Source organism: Haemaphysalis longicornis, unplaced genomic scaffold (assembly GCF_048455015.1).
Source record: "Haemaphysalis longicornis isolate Haplotype H1 unplaced genomic scaffold, Haemaphysalis longicornis Haplotype H1 scaffold_5, whole genome shotgun sequence".
Lineage (NCBI taxonomy): Eukaryota > Metazoa > Arthropoda > Arachnida > Ixodida > Ixodidae > Haemaphysalis > Haemaphysalis longicornis.
This window is the reverse complement of record NW_027526385.1, coordinates 42,342,332-42,361,802: the sequence shown is the minus strand read 5'-3', so window position 1 is coordinate 42,361,802 and position 19,471 is coordinate 42,342,332. Positions and strand designations below refer to the sequence as shown.

At 49.7% G+C, this 19,471-nt stretch overlaps 2 protein-coding genes across 4 annotated transcripts in view; both read right to left on the bottom strand.

Annotated features, from left to right (window-relative positions):
• LOC144138107 (salivary peroxidase/catechol oxidase-like) overlaps positions 1-19,250 on the bottom strand; it is a 51,441-nt gene extending 32,191 nt beyond the window's left edge. The window contains exons 1-4 of one of the 3 annotated variants that reach the window (XR_013315819.1): positions 19,060-19,249; positions 14,915-15,135; positions 5,384-5,504; positions 4,372-4,598 (exon numbers count right to left, since the gene is read on the bottom strand). Coding sequence is in view for 2 of the 3 variants with exons in the window: in XM_077670210.1 (XP_077526336.1) it covers positions 4,372-4,598; positions 5,384-5,504; positions 14,915-15,135; positions 19,060-19,088 (598 nt within the window). In the remaining variant the exon portion in view is untranslated. Of the gene's footprint in view, positions 1-4,371; positions 4,599-5,383; positions 5,505-14,914; positions 15,136-19,059 lie in introns of all 3 variants that reach the window. The other 2 variants (XM_077670210.1, XM_077670211.1) reach the window with 2 other exon arrangements.
• Positions 7,243-9,700, bottom strand: LOC144138942 (neprilysin-2-like). The gene has a single exon (XM_077671455.1). It carries the CDS (start codon positions 9,698-9,700, stop codon positions 7,265-7,267), a length of 2,436 nt encoding a protein of 811 aa, XP_077527581.1. The 3' UTR covers positions 7,243-7,264.
• Positions 19,251-19,471: the final 221 nt, after the last annotated feature.

Below are 19,471 nucleotides of genomic sequence, written 5' to 3'. Positions count from 1 at the left end.
AATTCGGCCCGTTTCTCCTGCTGCTCTGCAACCCCGGCGAGGTGTTGAGTTACGTTACGCGGAACCGTGCCGCGACTGGGTCCAGAGATGCCACGACCACCAGTCTGCCGCTGCCAGCCCTTGAGACAGCACCACTTTTTTTACGGAGCTAACCAGAGGAAGGGACTTTTCTTTTCTAGACTAGTAACCTTTTCCTCTTTTTCATTTATCCTTAATTAAAGTTTGTTTTTTAAGCCTTGCAATGTTTACCCGTCATCTTTATGGATAGCGGACGCATCAACCCCGTCGAATAGCGTATGGCGAGGCCAGAATAGGACCCCATTGCTAATATCGAATTTAGTACTTCCGTTATTAGGAGCAAGAAACGCACACAAATACAAAACCCCAAGAAATTGAAACTTATTTGTTATTACGTTATAAAGGCGCAGACTCTTTTCCCCTTGCAGTGGCGCTCATTTACGCAGGCGTTGTCGTAGGCCCGTAAAGTGCAAAGAGAAAATAGTTACTCTCACTGAGGGTCATACCCGATCCTGGATAAAACTGTAGCCCTCTCAGGTTTCTTTACTATCATGAACTAAAAATAGGTTAAATCGCAAATAACTCTCGTGTACTGTTTCTTCACTCGTTCGTACTGCATGCGCCCTTTCAATACGTTCGTAAACAAGATGTTAGGCAAGAGGGCATTTGCACCGGAAGTAATGAAACGTTGGAGGTGTGGTGCATTGGATGTACTTGCTGAAATTGGATGTAATGGCACGTTGGATGTGGTGGCACGTTGGATGTAGTGGCGCGTTGGATGTAGCGGCACGTTGGATGTGATGGCACGTTGGATGCAGTGGCCAAAATTGGATGTTTCTGCTCGTTGGATGTGATGGCACGTTGGATGTGATGGCACGTTGGATGTGCTGGCACGAAATTGGATGTTTCTGCTCGTTGGATGCGATGGCACGATGGATGTGTTGGCTCCAAGCGTCCCAGTTGACAGCCCCCGGCGGCGGCGGCGCGCGCTTTGCTTCGTCCATTCTCCCGCTTCTGCGGGGTTTCTTTCGTCTTCGCGTTCTGCGACTGAATCCGTCGCAACAGGTAGGCTGCTATTCATTATCTGAGAATGTCTGCCGTATTCACCCCACCCCATTCTGATCCGGGATCTCGGGTCACAACTTGGCCTAAGTAGATATATTCGCTTACCACTTCCACTGCCTCGCCACCTATCTCAAACTTCTGGGCTGTCCCGAGGTTATTGCTCATTACTTTAGTTTTCTGCATATTAATTTTCAGGCCCACGGTTCTACTCTGTTCGCCCAGTGCGGAAAGCATGCTTTGCAATTCGTCCCCCGAGTTACTCAGCAAGGCAACGTCATCAGCAAATATGAGGTTACTGAGGTATTCTCCATAACTTCTTGACCTCATAAGTCTGGCATCACTGCAGAGGAAACAAATCACAAGAATATGTGTGCCAATAAGGCTTCTAACTGATACAGGTTGTGGCATTCACTAACGGAACACTAACAAGTTACTTGTCCCAGTATGCACTAGGTGCTTAGTAACTGGAGGTAGTAAATGCAGCACTAGTCAGGGTTACTAACTGAAGCAGGCAGTAAAGTTTGATGTCGGGCTAGTTGGTGTAACATGATTTTGAAGGTACGTTGCGCTTGCTGTGTACACAAAGACGCGGGAAAAAAACGTAGACTTTCACGAGAGAACGGCGAAAAAAAAGAGTTGTTAGTGCGCCATCCACTCGGGAAAGTCTACGTTTTTTTCCCGTGCAAGTCTTTGTGTTCACAGCAAGCGCAACGTACCTTCAAAATCATGAAGCAGGCAGTAAACCCAACTACATTGACTAGTAAAGTCCTAGCGATACACCCTTCTGAGCTACATGCGTTTACTAACTGGGCCCTGGCCATGCATAACCTAGTCATAAGCACGACCTTAGTCTAGTGTATACTGCTTCCCACACCCAGTTAATTTCCTAACCATGCAGTTGCAGCTAAGCCTACGTACCGTACCGGTGGGTAGCAAGTTTAGTAATGAGTTCGTAAATACGGCCATCACTACCCTTTCACGACCTTTTTTTTAAGAGTAACAGTGGTGGCACGTCTAATTCATGTCAACATTATTTAGCGTAAAGGAAATTCTCAGTACATGTTATACAAAATGCAAGTGCATAGCCCATGCTAACACAGTTCTTTTAATAAAAAAATACACATTGCTTTGAGTTTCCGGAAACAAATGAAAATTACTGCACATGGGTTAAAAACTCCGTCGAAAAGAGCTGAGGTCGCGGCGGAAAGCGCAGTAAGTAGACTACCACGCTCCATTTGCAAGAGCAGATCCGCTGACACCAACCACATGCCTTCCACACAGAGAAAGAATAAAAAAAAAAAGTCAGAAACTGCCTATACTAGAAATACCCAGTGCGTAGCACTCATTATTTTATCGTCTTCTTCTCGTATTCTTTTCCGGCGACCGGGCAAAGTTTATACGATCTGTGGCGTTTAAACCAGGCGAACAGAGTAGCATGTGTTGTTTTTGTTGTGTTTCGCGCCGCTCGCGACAGCGCGAGGCAGAATCGTTTATTTTTCTTTTGTTTTGGTTCAGCTTCTATGCGGTATGTTGCCAACACCGCTTCCAACCCGTACATCATCTTTTTGTTTTTGTTTTTGCTGTGCCTTGCAACGCCCGAGGCAGCGCTCTTCAATTCCATTGTCTAGCCTGAATTTTTATTTATTTTCGTAAAAGCCTATCCGATTTGAATTTTTATTCATAAGAATGTTGTAATTTCTCCTTCGTGTTCTTTTCTTTTGCCTTAACCCTTCCAAGGCTACTTGTGCATGAAGCAATGTTGGCATGTACGAACCTTGCCATTAGTGGTAGCGCCTATATACATACTTCGCTTTCAGGTTTGCTATTATAAAATGCAACTAGGTGACGTTCTGCGGCAGGACCATTGCGGCAGGAGTGGCGAGGATGAAAATGTGGTCCTGCGGCAGAACCATTGCGGCAGGAGTGGCAATGTTCTGGCAAAATGTTCTGCGGCAGAACCATTGCGGCAGGAGTGGCGAGAATGGAAATGTGGTCCTGCGGCAGAACCATTGCGGCAGGAGTGGCGAGGATGAAAATGTGGTCCTGCGGCAGAACCATTGCGGCAGGAGTGGCGAAGATGAAAATGTGGTCCTGCGGCAGAACCATTGCGGCAGGAGTGGCAATGTTCTGGCAAAATGTTCTGCGGCAGAACCATTGCGGCAGGAGTGGCGAGAATGGAAATGTGGTCCTGCGGCAGAACCATTGCGGCAAGAGTGGCGAGGATGAAAATGTGGTCCTGCGGCAGAACCATTGCGGCAGGAGTGGCGAGGATGCAAATGTGGTCCTGCGGCAGAACCATTGCGGCAGGAGTGGCGAGGATGAAAATGTGGTCCTGCGGCAGAACCATTGCGGCAGGAGTGGCGAGGATGAAAATGGGGTCCTGCGCAGAACCATTGCGGCAGGAGTGGCGAGGATGAAAATGTGGTCCTGCGGCAGAACCATTGCGGCAGGAGTGGTGAGGATGAAAATGTGGTCCTGCGGCAGAACCATTGCGGCAGGAGTGGCGAGGATGAAAATGTGGTCCTGCGGCAGAACCATTGCGGCAGGAGTGGCGAGGATGAAAATGTGGTCCCACCCAAACCTTCACGTTGCTAGCCGAAGAACGCCACGTACAATAAGCACATGCTATAATGAAGTCCTCGGTACAAGAAACTGACGGTTATAAGCGGCTATTTGTTAATAACGAATGGGATTCATTATCTCTCTCCACTCGTGTGGCCCGAAGAAACTTTGACTAAAGGGAGAATTAGAATAAACCGATTCCGTTATGAGAGTTTACTGAATTAAAAAATTCTCGCGCACTTAGTTCTTCTTGCGTGTTTTAATTGAAGGTGGCAGCCTGGCGTTCTATTGTTACGGGTACGTTTTATATACACGTACACCCACTGACACAGCAGCCACGCTATTGCACCGTCTCAATCCATCTTAATCCACCTTAATATATCTTCTAACTCACCTTTATTCAAATTAATTCCCCGTAATCCATCTTAATTCTCCTTAATCCCACCTTACTCATCATTACTATGAATCATTTTTACATTCTAATTAATTTAAATCCCCCTTGATAAATTGTCTCAATCCATTAATCCATCCCAATCCAACTGAATTATCTCACCTGGCCAGTCAATACTATCAATTGGTCATTAATTCACTTTGGTAATCGTGCTGACGTGCTATAGTGAGCATATTGCCTTCCTTCGGTTTTTGTACCGTTCGTGTCGACGTCGAGGTCATTCAAGGTCACCTCCCAATATTTCGCCTTAAAAGACGGCCTAAAGGAGAACGTACCGTCTGCGTACCTGGCTGGCAGGAGTCTGACGAGCGTCGAGAAGGTGGAGCCTCGCCACGGTTGATCGAAGTTGTTGCAGCTGCCATCCGCAGTGCGGTACCGTAGTGCCTTTCGCGGGCACACGTAGTCGTCCGTCAGGTCCTTCGGGCAGATGCGACTTAACACAGTCTCTCCGACATCGATGCAGGCAACGAACTTGTGGACGTCGTCCGATTTCAGCTTCAACCTGCATTAAAGTCGCAGAGCCTTGTTAGGCCATATTATGCTATAACACACTTTAAATTCTCTGTTCGTACGAAATGTATTTGCAAAGTCCTCGATGCTAGTATATTCAAAGGAACACGTTTTAGGAATTAGTAAACTCTCTCACGGGCAGCCAAATAGGTTTTGCACATTCGCAACTCTCTCCAGTTGGCACAAGCACCTTTAGGTGTTTACAAAGAAGATTGATATCCCCATAATACTCTCATGTATGGTGTCCCACTCGGTATGCCGGTGGTTGTAAATACTGCCCGTCTACTGGCACCTTACACCATTTGGTACGGGAGTGCCAACAAACCCCCACCCTTATTTTAACATCTAACCGGTCATATTAGTAGTTCCTAGAGCAGCTGATCTGCTCTGACTTCTCGGATCAGCGTATATAGACTGGGGAAGAGAGCCAGGGGGACTGCCAACAAGTTCCAAGCCATCCTAGACTTAGGACTATATTCCTCAGTCCAGAATGGCTTAGCTGGCTTAATTGTACACAGCTAAGCCAAAAAGTTGGGCTAGCTTGTTATTATTTCAATACACTTCACTGGTGAAAACAAGACGAGGACGAAGATGCACACAGGACGCCCGTCTGCTGAAGTCTAGCGAGCATCCTGTGTGCATCTTTCTTCGTCTTCGCCTTGCTTTCGCCTGCAGTGAAATGTATTCGACGCCTCTCCTGCAAGACGACGGCCCTAAACCATCGTCATCTTGCTCAGAGTTGAATAAAACTTCCATCGATCTGCGAATGCTGCCTACCTACGAGCAATGTATTCCGTGGCAAACTGGGAGGCGTAGGCGACCGTCTCGAAATCGCGGGCGCCCGGCCGTCGCCGTAGCCGTGGCCAGGTCACGTTCTCGTACTTGGACTTCTGGAAGCCTGCAACATCCGCACCACTGAGGTCCCCAATTTGAGCAAAGCAATCCTAATACATCGAGGCCGTCTTCGTGCGAGAGATTGGCTCTACACCGCAATACGCGTGTCTAGACATGATAGTGGAGAGATTGGCTCTACACCACAAGACACGTTTCTAGACACGAGAGCGGAGAGATTAGTTCTACACCGCAAGACACGTTTCTAGACACGAGAGCGAAGAGGTTGGCTCTAGACCGCAGGATACGTTTATAGACACAAGAGCGGATATATTCACTCTACTCCGCTAGACGTTTCTAGACACGACAGATGAATTGCAAAGGACAATTAAGGTTTTGGGGGGAAACTACTACAGCACGCCGGAAGGACCAAAATATTTCGTCAAAAGGTCAGCAGCCGGTAATGCCTGTCCATCGCTGTCTGTTTGCAGTGCTTCTACAGACGTCGCCACTTTGTTGACATTAAAGGGACTTTGCAACACGTCTGATAAACGTTTTCACCCTTTCGTTCGCGTCTGGAAGCCCTGCGAAAGCTAAAGTTATCGCCAGCACGGAGCGGCACTGCGTGATTTGGTCGTCGCAGCAGATACACCTTCCGTTTGTGCTTTGCTTTTGTGACTTTCTTTTAAATGTAGCTATAGGTGACCGGTAAAAAGCGCAAAGGCTCACGGGTACGTCGTCTGCTCCCTCAACTTCCGGTTCGATATTTCTCCTGCCCTCCCGTACGTCGGCGACTTTCAGGCGTGCGCGTGTGTGTTGTTTATTTGTCACAGGGCGCTTACCTGTCAGATAAACCCCTAGTAGGGTCAATCGTTGTTAGTTATGGAAGTTCCCGATGCAAGAGCATTTTTTGTCCCGGTAAAAACCTATAAACAACAAGCACACACGCGCGTGAAAGGCCAGGAGAGCTCCCGAACCGGAAGTGGTGGCACTCCGCGGGAGAAAACAATGTACCCATGAGCCTTTGCGCTTTTTACCGGTCACCTATTGAATGCTTTCATTGCTGCAAATGAAGGAACGCAGTGTCTAGAGTGACGTCCGACGTAACCCAAAAAGTTACGCCTGACGGAACTTTAAGACAGTGTCTAGAGTCACGTCCGACGGAACCCAGTAAGCCAGCGTCTTGAGTTACGTCCGGCGGCTTAACCTGTAAATAATATTGAAGTTACGTCCGACGGAAATGAAAATTAAAGGTACGCCGGACGTATCTCGACCCCAGCGGTTAAAGATACGTCGTACGTACGCCGACCCGGAAAATCTTACGGTACATCCATATGAAGTCCCTCCACCGTCGAAAGCACTTTACGTCGGACGTACTCGATGTCCAGAGGCTAAAGAAAGGTACAGCGGACTAAATAGCGCCTCTCATTTAGTGCGCATGCGCAGGGGTATCAGTATGGGTGTACATATAACGGGGCATTTCCTAGACAACCAGGAAAGCTAAGAATAACCACCTGAGCCTTAGCTCACGCTTCGTATATCCTAGCATATATAGCCGAGCTAAGCCACTGCTATTTTTTTTACTCAATGCCTTGGCGCATAAAATGTGCCTCGTACTTATCGGCCACTGTGACTTTTCCCAGAATTATGTTTTGCCAAATACGATGATCGCTGATAATGGTCATCTTTCCAAGCGCTTGACTTCATCGGGGATCACATTTTTTTAATTACGGTAGTCGATAGAAATAATTGAGACCACAATTCGAATGGTTCACGCCCGAAAGTGTTTAAACTGGTTCTGGGACGCCGCAGGGCCATTCAAGGACTTCACCAGATCATGCACTTGCGTGCGGGGTTCATGGGAAAGCCCCTTGCACAGCCAAAGGCGGCCGAGAACTTGGGGAAGTTCATCAGCGGTATGTTGACCCTGAGCTTGCCAGGGATCTCGCCGAACCTCAACTTTCGCTTCCAAAATTTGTGGTTCGGGTTGTCGCAAAGTCCGACGGCGTACAAAATGAAGAACAATTGCTCCATGTCCAGCTGTCGGCCGTCCACGGGCAGCTTCAGCCCCGCGGCGAAGTTCCAGGACATGAGCACCTTCATATATATGTCGTGAAGCGGGCCCAAGATGGCGTTGTCCGCGATGTTCTCATCCAGTCTCATGCGCGTCTCGAAGTTGTCCCCTATGAGATCGCGTATCGCCACGTAGTACTGCTCCTCGAAGCACAGTTCCAGCTGGGAGTACTTGCTCATCTCGTCAGCGTCCCACCACGTGGCGAGTGCCAGGTTATGGTTCACGGTGGCGCCGCGCCTGTCCACGGCACCGAACATGCCTCGCAGAATCTCGCCGAGGACGAGAGGATACAGGATAGGGTCGATGCTCTTGGTTATGTCGTTGAGGAAGGCGACATTCGAGTGTGGTATGAACAGCACGTTCCGAGCGAAGAAGTATTCGTGTCCGGGCGACAGTGCCGTGTGGTCGTACCTCGCGTCCAGATCCTCTTTCGGAGGTTTGGTCTGCCAGTACACGCTCATCGTTCCGGCTTGCAGCTCCCGGTAACTCTCGAGCAGTTGGCTCGGTTCCAGAGGCTGGGCGATGAAGTTGTAGTAGTTCGCGACGGTGTTTATGTCGTCGGTGCTGCCCAGGAAGACGAAGCGCATGTTCTCCAGCTTGTCGACGCCGATGCCGATCGCCGAACGTCCCAGCCACGACGAAGAGGACAGAAGGCGGTCCGTGATGGCGTGCTTCAGCTCCACCTCGAGGCTCGACATGCTGTAGTCGTAGTGCTTCAGAAGCAGTGAAGTGTTCCCCTTGCTGAAGGTCATCCGACCGAAGAAGCGCATGCCGTGCTTGTAAACTCGCTCCAGCATGTACATGCATGCCTGCAGTCGGTCTGACGTGAAATCCAGGTGGTCGTCGTGGCTCAGACGCAGCAGAGGACTTGCAACCTTGGGAAGAAGGGGGGAAATGTGCACCACGAGGCGGTAACCCACGTAATTCAACAGAGTTACAGTGTCCGTCTCGTTTACAAGAGGCGCCAAGTTCCTTACGTAGTCCGGGCTCATAACGGCAACAGAAGCGTTGTCGTCGAACTTGACGATGTCCTGGAAGACAATCGTCAAGTACTGCTTCCAGTTCCACTTTCCCTTGCGGTCTATCTGGGACAGACTCTTGAGTCTGTCCTGGAATTCGATGAAGCGTGGTACTGTCGTGATGTTGTGAAACTTATTCTCGAGAAGCGCAATATCTGCGGCTCGCTCGGCGATGTCTTTCTCGCTGTCCACGAGAGACAAGGCAAGAGCCACCTTGCGCGTGAAGTTCTCCGGCGGCTCGCTGAGGTACGCCAGGTTGTACCTCTTCAAGGTAAGGCTCGGCGCTTCGACGTGAACCGTGTAGCCGCGGTCGTCTTCGAAGGGCTTTCGGAGGAACACCCTCGCGAACGGGAACACCCCCAATTCTCGGTCCACAAAGGCTGAGATGGTGACAATGTCTGCATCGCGAGGGGCCTTCCTGTAGGGCCAGCCGCCCAGATTGTATTCCTCCAGAAGCCGCCTCAAGTAAGTGAGGTTCTTGTCGTCCTTTTCTTCAGACTGGCATTTGGGAAGCAGCGAGATGGCCTGGTGCAAGAACACCCCTGGAAACTGGTGGTAGCGCCCTTCGTTCTCCCTCAAATAGTCCCGGAAGAACCTCTCCACGTCCAGCATCATCATGCCCGACGTCCGCTCCCGGTAAGCCCTCGAGTGCGCGCCCATGTCACCCGCCTCCCAGTGCCGCGAGCAGACGTGGCCGTAGAAGTCGATGCACGGATTGACGCTCAAGTTGAGCCTTCCGCGCAGGTAGTTCTCGGCCCACGCGCATACGTCCGTCCTGCAGGTCGTCTCGGCTACGAGGTTCCTTTCGTGCTTGACCAGGTATCGGTTCTGCGCGGCGGCGTTGTCGCTGAGGGCGGGACTGTTGCCGGAGGGTTTCAGGAGGAGGGCCGTGGAGTTGTTGAAGAGCGCGATGGCGTGCTGTCCCGTGTGTAGCTTGTGGGCGGTGACGGCGGTGGCGACGACGATTACGAGCAGGCCCACGCTGCACACGGCCACGTACGGCAGCCGGCTGGGTGACCTCGGCACGAGCGTCTGCGACCGCGTCTGGACAGCTGTGCACTCGGGCTCTGGCGGTGAGGTGGGCTGCGGCGGGTAAGGGACCTCCTGGACACCGGTCTCGTCATGGTACGGCTGGATGTCGCAGTCCTGGTACTCGGAGCCTTGATACATGACGGCGGACGACTCAGCCAGACAGCTTCGATCTGCTTTCTCCGCTTCTTCTTCTACCTGTGGTAACGGTGGTAGTAATGGCGGCAATGGCGCCACAAGCCCTGCTAGGCTGCTATTTCTTAAAGGCGAACTGAACTCAAAATTTCGACCTCTTGAAAACCTTATTTCCATATAGTCTGCTGAAAAAGAAAGCAGGATGCAAAATACAAAGGTTAAATACGCGCGTAGACGCTGCAAGCGGTCAGCAAAAATCGGCGATTTTGAAACGGAAACCGAGGAGAGCGCGGCCATTAAAATGACCTTGCAGCCGTCCAGTGAGTGGCCGGACGGTCAGCAGCTCGGGAGCAAGCCTGCGCGCATGCTCTACGCACGCAAGAAGCAGCAAACGGGTGAAGCGTGCGCAAGCTGCGTGGCTGGTCAAAGGAAGAAGCCCCGGATGACCGGATCGTCACAGGCACGTCATGGCTGTTTACGTGATCCGCCGGCAGGCTCAGCGTAGTCTGCGGCGGAGCTTTTTTTAAATGCTTCTCACGGATTAAGGAGGCGTTTCACGGGGCTACCGCTCGTGTCCCAGCTGATTTGGTGGTACTTACTACACATTAAAAATAAATTTGGTCGATGCGAAATTTGAGTGCAGTTGGCCTTTATTAATGCGCCACTTTGGACTAGTTGGTGGTAGTTGACCGGAACCTGAAGACTGAAGAGTGCACTATTTTGGACAATGACGAAACAGAGACGTACACAACACACGTAGAGCTGTGTTGTATGCTTCTCTCCTTTGTTCTAGTAAAAAAAGTGCGCTGTTTCTTATTGTAATGCTTCATTCTTTCCTGTGTTCCTGAACCTTCTATCACATTCCAAGTGAACGCTTTTTTGTTTTCTTTTTCAACTTATTTTTGTAACTAAAGTAACTTAGATCACAGCCTATTTTTTGCTGACAGCTTCTTGGCCAATCCCCCGCGTGTGTATATAAATGTGCCATGACCCGAGAATGCCAACCAACCAACAGCGAAAACTACTGCGCGAACCCATGCGCGCCGAAGAGATTGGCCAATGTAATGTATTTTTACGTTGTGTTGACCGTAAGGTAAATGGTACCGCTCCACATCAGCTTCCAAAGATCGAGTGATCGTTGCAGTGCTTTGTGTGATGAAAGCAGCGCAATACGTACTACTGCCGTCCGTCTTCTAAAAATATGATGCAGAAAAATTAAAAGCATATCCACAAAAAAAGAGAGGTGAAAGAAAGTTCTGCAGCCGCGAGATTCGAACCCAGGACTTCTGTTTACGAGCGCGAGGCGGTATCTTGTCGCCACGAAGCCAGTCTACAACGCATCTTGAACAAAGGCTTTTTTGACGACGAACACTCGAGCGACCAATATCACAGCGATAATCTAGTCCAATGTAAATCGCATGAGATCACACGCGAGGCTCTTCTTATGCGGCACCGGATTTGCATTTCCAGAGGGAACCACACAGCACAACCTCAGGATACACCTGCGGGCGCATCCGACGGGACTGTACAGTCATCCACCGGCTAAGTCTGCCGTGCCTTTCTTTAGCCTCTGGGCATCGGGTACGTCCAACGTAAAGTTCTTTCATCGGAGAAGGGACTTTATTCCGACGTACCGTAAGGTTTTCGAGGTCGGCGAACGTCCGATAATGTTCACTTACGTCGGACGTAACTTCTATCATTTACAGGTTAAGCCGGGCGTAACTCTAGACGCTGGCTTAATTAAAGTTCCGCCGGACGTAACTTTAGCTTTCAATTCTGGATTCCGTCGGACGTAACTCTGGAGGCTGATTTAAAGTTCCGTCGGACGTAACTTTAGTTTTCAACTTTGGGTTACGTCGCACGTAACTGGCTTAAAGTTCCGTCGGACGTAACTTTAGTTTTTGATTTTGGGTTCAGCGTTTCCGCCGACCTCCGCTCCGCACGTGGCGGCCCGGGTTCACTTGATAATCATGCGAGCGGTGGCCGGGTGCGGAACCGATGGCTCGTGCGTCGCAGCAACACCGGCATGCGCCTGTGGAACCAGCTTAGCTCTGGGGTGATTGGTGACGCTGCGCCGGAGCCGCTTGATAAATATACATGTGTCACATAATAAGTATACCATGTGTGGGCCATTGAAGCAGCAGTAAGCATAATAATCAAGCTAATCCTAGACAACCAGGAAAGCTAAGAATAACCAGCTGAACCTTAGCTCACGCTACACTCTGCGCAACGGAGGAGCACAGGTGGGCACGCGCCGGCGCCAGTGCGTCTGCCGCGGCTATGACGTCACTCCTCTGAAATGCGCATACCGGCGAGGCGCGCGCGGCGGTGGCTCCGGCGCGCCAGGTGTGCGCCGTGTGACGCCACTGCTCCTCGCGCATGCGCAACACGGCTCTCCAGGAGCCACGCAAAACTGCTCAACCTCGGCCAGTGTAGCCCACGCTACAAAACGTGTTGATGTGCCGCGCCCCACCCCTAAATAGCCCTACAGGATACGAAACCACCCTTGTTTGCAGAACAACGGGTAGAATTGAGCTATAAGAACATTATACAGTATTAAAAATCACCGGGTTGATTGGCTAAAATTTTCGCATTTCTGCATAACCCAGGCCATTCACACCAAAGGCCGCTTGGCTACTCAGAAGGCCGAACACCGGAGTTCCTTTAAGGGTTGCTGGAAAATATAGAAGGAGTTAATCGACCAGATTTAGGGGAAATCCCCAAGGTGGAGTAAGTTTCTATGAAGGAAAGTTTGACATCCACCTAAATGGAGTGTTCCAAGCTTGGAGTGTTCCAAGCGAACCATAGATGGCGCTGGGTGCTCGCAGGAAGTAGACAAGGCAATTAAGACTAGAAGTCTAACGATGAAATACGGAAAGGACAATGGAGAATCGATTGATTGTAGGGTTTAACGCGCCGACGCAACGCAGGCGATGAGGCGTGCCGTAGTGGAGGGCTCCGGATTAATTTCGACCACCTGGGGATCCTTAACGTGCGCCGAAATCTCGTACACACGGGCGGGTTTTTTTTTTTTTTTTTTGCTTTTCGTCTCCATCAGAACAGCGGCCGCCGCGGCCGGGAATCGAACCCGCGTCCTCGTGCTCAGCAACACAACGCCTTAGCCACTGAGCCACAGCGGCGTGTCGACAGTGGAGAATCAAAGGCAGCCAAGTAACCCCAAACAAAGCAAGGGAGATAGTAACAAATAAATGGAGGGGAAAAAATTAAAGCTAAAATTACGTTAGAGATGCACAGGCGAGAGAAATTAAACATCAAAACGAAAAAAAAATTCTGCGATAATTTCAAGGCAGTACAGTCGAACACGGATATATCGAACACGGGTATATCGAATTATTGTCTATATCGAACTCATAAATTATCCCCTTGAAAATTCATTGTAAAAGTATAGGAATTCGTACGTTTACATCGAACGGTATTTTTCCCGACATTGGGTATATCGAACGCCGCGCGAGCTGGAAGGTGCTCTTCGGCGGTCGCTGCACCCCCGATTTCTGTGGTCGGTTAGCGGGAGACATCGCACCTTTGCCGAAACCCGACAGGGACAGTAGCCCGAAACGCTCGGAAAATGTTACAGTGTGAGGTAGGGATTTCCCGACTTCGCTCCGACTGCGCAGGTTCTCCGTATTGAGGAACAGCTTTTTTTCCAGCTGCGTACGCTCCCCGCCTTGCCAATAAAAATGTTTTTTACTCTCTCTGGGTCTGTCTTTCCCCATGTCATCCCGGGGAAGGGAAGAGCAGGAACGAATGCGCTGGCGGCCTCCTCCTTTTGCATTTTGCTGTTGCTGCTGTTTCGCAAGTTGACCCGCACCTTTCGTAGATCACTGTTTCTCTCGGAGGTGTCCATCGCGAGCGCTTTGTTGGAGTTCGTTCAGAGAGCCTTCAAATCGTCACCATCAAAGTTCTTGTGTTGCGTGCGCGTTGTTCTTCTTTTCCGTGCGTGTTGTGCACGGTGTGCGAAGGCGCTAGTTGTGCAGGCGTCGTGTACGCGTCGCACGACACGTGTGACTGGTTGGTGGTGAAGCGACGCGGAAGCAATGGCCACCGCAACCGCAGCCATCGTCAACAAACGCAAGAACGTGGACTACGCGACAAAGCTGTCCCTTTTCCCGGCTGCTGCTCCAGCCGGAGTGTCTGCCGACGACTTCATGAACGCTGACAGCAATGTTCAGGGCAAGCCTCGGTGACGAGGATATCGTAGCTGCGGTCGGAGGAACCCAGGCTGATAGCTCGAGTGGCGAAGATCGTCCGGACGAGGAGGTGGCTACACGATCGTACTCCGTCGCTGAAGTGGCTGCTGCGTTCAGCTTGATTCGCCGTTGTTGCGGCGACATGGAAGGAACTGGGCTGTCGCACCTGGACAGCCTCGAGAAGATCGAGACCAGCGTCTTTAATTTCATTTCCAGGACGTAGAAGCAGGCCAAGATCAGCGATTTTTTTTTTTCACGCAAATAAAGCATCCTGTTGCGTCATGATTGCGGAAGTCGTTGTCATTCTTGAAAGCGTCGATCGGTAAGTGATCGCCTGCCACAGGTGAGGTCTCTGAGACCATATTTTTTATATCGAATTTTTCGTAAATCGAACTTTTTCGCGATCCCCTTGGAGTTCGATATATCCGTGTTCGACTGTATTTGCTTTTAGAGGCTAGAGAAAGATGCTTAAGAACTAAGAGCTTTGTGGGGAAGTATACACATAATGATGGGGTATGCGTGGTCTGCGGAAAGGAAACAGAAACTATGCGGTACACAGTGTTAGAATGCGAGGATATCTATCCATATCTACACGAGGGAAATATTCAGCTTCCAGAAGCCCTAGGATTGAAGGGTAGCACAGAGGAAGTTAACTTCAGTGCTGTCGAGGCGAGGAAAAGAAGATTAGAATGCTGGGGGACTAAAAGCAGAGAGCCTAGGACAGCTACCACCTTTGACAGAAAAAAAAGTATTTTGAGCCTTTCCTAAGAACAGAGCTAGAATTAAACTAAGAAGCTAAAACATAGATATATTATAGTTTCTTTGGCAAATGACACGTCATTAGCTTGTTACATAGGGTATACAATTAGCAATCAAAAGAATAAAACAGGCAAGTCGGTTGCTGATAATTGACGTCCCAATTCGAAGAGAGGGCCACTAATCATCACCATCATAATCAAGTGACGGGCCTGTACCCATCTGAGAACGGAATGTCGTTGTGCAGCGTACTCACCGTGCTTTTGCAGGTACTTTGCGCTCTCCCTCACTCCCTGGTGGGCGGCTGCCAATAGGAGGGTGACGTTAAGATTGGCAAGATGGCCGCCGCGCCTGGCGTCGCATGGAGCGAAGTCGGTCTTTCCAGGAGGTCGCGGTATCTCGACGTTCCACAGCACGGGGGAGGAAGACGGCAACAGTGCAGCCAGCAGCACGAAGGACGTCAGTGCCCAGAGCTCGCTGCACATAAAACAGGGCATAGTAGAGGGGATAAGAAAACCCACTCGAAAAAAACGAAAAGTAGAATTTCTGTAGTTTGTCGTATTTTCGCGTGTCGTACTGTCGTCTTGTCTTATTCTTGTCGTGTCTTGATTCTGATGTTCTGTCGTGCGTCGTATTCTTGTCCTGATTCTGATGTTCCGTCGTGCCGAATTCCTGTCTTGTCGTGATCCTAATGTTCCATTAGTAGTCGCACATGGTTTGAATGTTATTGCCCATTGTGAAGAGTAGCGTAAGTGGTAGTTCTGTTGTGACTACAGGAAGGTTTGTCGTTGAGAAAATGGACTTTGTGGTTACGACAGAAATGTGTAACAGCAGATGGCTTTGTCGTAACAACAGGATTTCTGTCGGCTCAACAAAGTTTTATGTCGTACGAGAGAAATTCTTGTTAGTTTTTTCGCGGTATTCCTGTTGTGATTTTAGACTGGGTAGCCTCGAAAACAGACGACAAAGTGTAAAGAGTGAGCGTATTCGTGACGGAAGAAACTGGTGGTCTAGTAGGTATTTCGGCATTATTCTTCAGGCAAAGCGCTGTTGGACAAGACACAGAAGAGGCGCGTGGAAAAGACAGGAGAGAGAGAGAGAGAGAGAGAGAGAGAGAGAGAGAGAGAGAGAGAGAGAGAGAGAGAGAGAGAGAGAGAGAGAGAGAGAGAGAGAGAGAGAGAGAGAGAGAAAAGCTGCCCTATCTGGCCGATCGACAAAAAGAGGAGATTAGCATTCTTCGATTAAAGCAAAAAGTTGGACCAGTTGGTTATCACCTGAATACATTGCACTAGCGAAAACAAGACGATGAAAGGTGCACAAAGGAGTGACATGACTAGCGAGCGTCGTGTGGGCATCTTTCTTCGTCAGTTTTGTTCATGCTATAGTGAAACTTATACTAGCGTACTTCAATCATACTTGTGTTTGTTAGAGCGGAACATTTGTTCCATTTGTTCACGCTTTCAATTAAAATTCCAGTTGTAATTAGCGCTGTGTCCACGTCCCTTTTGCGCGTCCTGTACCAAGTGCGCTGATAGTCGGCTCTCGTTCAGATGATAAGTATAGTGAGTTACACTTGCACACATTTGTGTTTGTCAGGTTTACTCAAACGTGTCAGGTCTCAGAAAAGTGTGAGGAAAGCAGTGCGTGCACTTGGCTACTGCACCAGGGCAAGGATTTATGGCACTATGAACACCCACCAATAATTTTTTGGCAGAAAATAAAAACATCTCGTTTTAATTCTCGAAGAACCACATTCCAGTCGGATCTTAATCCCTATACAAGCAACGTCTCCATTGGTGGGCAGAATTCCACGTTTAATTAACTTGAAGGGAATAACCTTGATTTCGAAAGCGAACGACTATCGTTACTGAAAGCAAATCAGTCTCAGTACTCTTTTCGCTACATCTCGTTCGTACGCACTTCACTTGTCTCGTGCTCTAAGCACGTCCTTGGGTTTGAGGCGTACACGATCAAAGCCGTTCCGCTCGTATGATTATCCTCATTCTTGATTCCGGAAAGCTAGTATTCACGGCGTGCGCATCTTTGAGCCGTTGGTATGCGGAAAACTCGAACTCGCCGTTAGCTGTTCGCAGATAACAGCGGCACGCTTACAGCTGCGCTCAGGGTTCCAGAGCATGCTAATCAGTTTTTTTTTTTTTTTGCTTTCCATCTCACGTGTACAACCATGGACATCCTGAACTGAAAACAACAAAACAGCGGTCAAAGGATGCTTTAGCAATGGCGCAAGAAAAAAAACAAGAGAACAAGAAGAAAATCAATACCCTCCTTTACCAAGGCAGTTTTAGCGCAATTGTGTTCGCCAAATGCAATGTACCTCTCTTCCTGAAAAAGCAACGCAACTGCTTCTTCGAATACCGCAAGCCATGACAATGTAGCTAGCAAGGACGTAGCAGAAAAGACCACTGTATACATTCATTAAATGTTTACTGATTTGAAATTTCATTTTTTTCTTTTTGCATGAATGAAGTCATATTAGCCGTCAAATAGCCCTAAATGCGAACGCGCAAATATAATCGGGAACACACAAATAGCGCAATTTCCTCCTATGCAAATCAAGTTGTCGCATCACTCCATTGCAGCAGCAACGTTTGTAAACGTTACTCTCCAGATACACCACAAACGAGTGATCTCCATGAAGCAAAATTCGATTTTTCGCGTTTTCGTTCACATTGTTATGTAAGCGTTTCATTCGTACATGACTGTACATTACTGCAGTGTTTTTTTTTTTTCTGATTTTGTGGAAGCGACGGAAAACCGCGCAGGTGCCGGAAGTGAGTTCTGCTTTACAAGCCATCACTGTGACGTCACGACAAATATAGAAAGAGCTAGTATTCAATGTACTTGCTCGACTTACCAGTCCTGGGCTGTCCGCGGGCAGTCCAAGGACTGCCTTCGGACCGGAAGTCCCATAGGGATACATGGGAAAATCGAGCGCCAGATCACGCCTCAGGCAGTCCGCGGACGATCCGGGACAGATAATCGAGGAGGCTCACTGACGCCGGTTAAGCGGGATTCACACGACGGAGAAACCCTCTCTTTTTGGCCCGCGGGACCCGCTCACGTGACCGGTTTTAGGCTCCGCCCCTCGGTGGGGATAGCCCGCGGTGGCTCCGCGAAAGAAAATGCCTCCGCATGTTTTCGCTCGACGGCGGTGGCCCTCGCCGGGGAATGGAACCTGTTCCTCGGCGCTGTCGTCTGCTACTCACTCCGCGTAGCTCCGCATGTGTGGATGCGCCGCCAGGCCGGATAATCCGGTCACGTGCTGTTGACGTCACATATCCGTCCGCCTCCGTGAGAGGGTTTCTCCGTCGTGTGAATCCCGCTTTATGGAACCGGCATTACGGTGCTGCGCGCTTTGCAGTGAAGCTGCCGTTCGGGGAAAAACTATCGTATCGCGGCACCATTGCGTTATATACCCACACTGAATATGGCAGGGCCATTACTCAAAAGATTTTTCAATTACTGGAGGGGATTGTATGTGGGAAATACGGCATCGAGGGAGGGACTGCTATTTTTGGCCAGTCCGCCGCATGCATGTACTAGCGTACGTTATTGATAGACATATGATTGTTTATATTTTGTTCGCATTTCTGTTATCGGCTGTGGTGATATCTACATGCCTTAATGAATTTTCTTCCTTACTACTGAACAGGTAGAAAACATTGCGATTAAATTTCTTGATAAAAGGTATCTTTTAGATTGCCTCAGCGCACACAAACCTGCGCTCAGGAACTCGCGCGCACAAAGATATCTAGATGGTTCGGGCACCTCTAGAGGTATTGCATCCCTAATACGCTTTCAGACTTTAATGTGACAGGAAAAACCAACCATGCAATGCGAGTGATAAGCTTCTAGGTACTTCAACCAATTTCTGATAATTTGTTCATTGGCATTCCCGAAGGATAGCACCCGCAAATGCGACAGAGCTTCATGAAAGTCAGGAGAAGATACCACTGCTCGGCAATCCAAGGGCACGCACGTCCTTCGCCAAACAACGGAGATCCAGTCACAGTTCTACAGCGCAATCACCCCAGTCAGGGAGCACGCCCAGAACAGTAAACAGCGCCCACTGTCAGAACCATTCGGCGATCAGCGGGCAACGACACAGCCGTTGGTCACGCATAGCCCTTCAACCTCGTTAACGACTCCTCAGAGGGGGTGTTCAAACAATATTTTTGCCTTGCTCGCCCGCAAAAACTACGCTCGTTTTACTCTACGAAGAATCGCCCAAGTTCAGTCACCCACACTCGAGCTTCGGGCCGCTCGGCCGACACGTTATGTCAGGTGCGTTAAACCAGCCCCGAGGGTAGCATTGCTAAACGTTAGCGACAAGGTCATCGGCGGAGATAATGCGAAGTGCGCGTTGCGCCGTATACGAACCCCCGAGCGTTGCCGTTTCCTTGAGCCATGTTTCACTCCAAGGGCGCTCGACGGAGGAGGCCTTGCATCGTTCGTGTCAGCGGCGAGCGAAGGACGACGCAAGTTGCCGCCGCCGTCGCGGACTCTTCCGAAACTCAAGCGAGCTGTTTTCCCTTGCCCACTCATGCAGGTTGCATGCCCTCCGCCTTTTAGCGCGTCCTGTTCTGTTGTTTCCTCTGTACGTGTTTGCTTCGTCGTCCCAGGTCGTGCATAACGAAGTAATTCTTCCGCGGGATAGGGAGAGAGTGAGGCCGGTTGACAGGGAGCCATTCTATTGTTCTCTCTGTGATTTTATGCCTGGCCGCTTTTATAGAGCGCCGAGGGGGCTCGGCAGACGACCGCCGTCGTGAGAGACGGCTGGGTCCGGTTCACG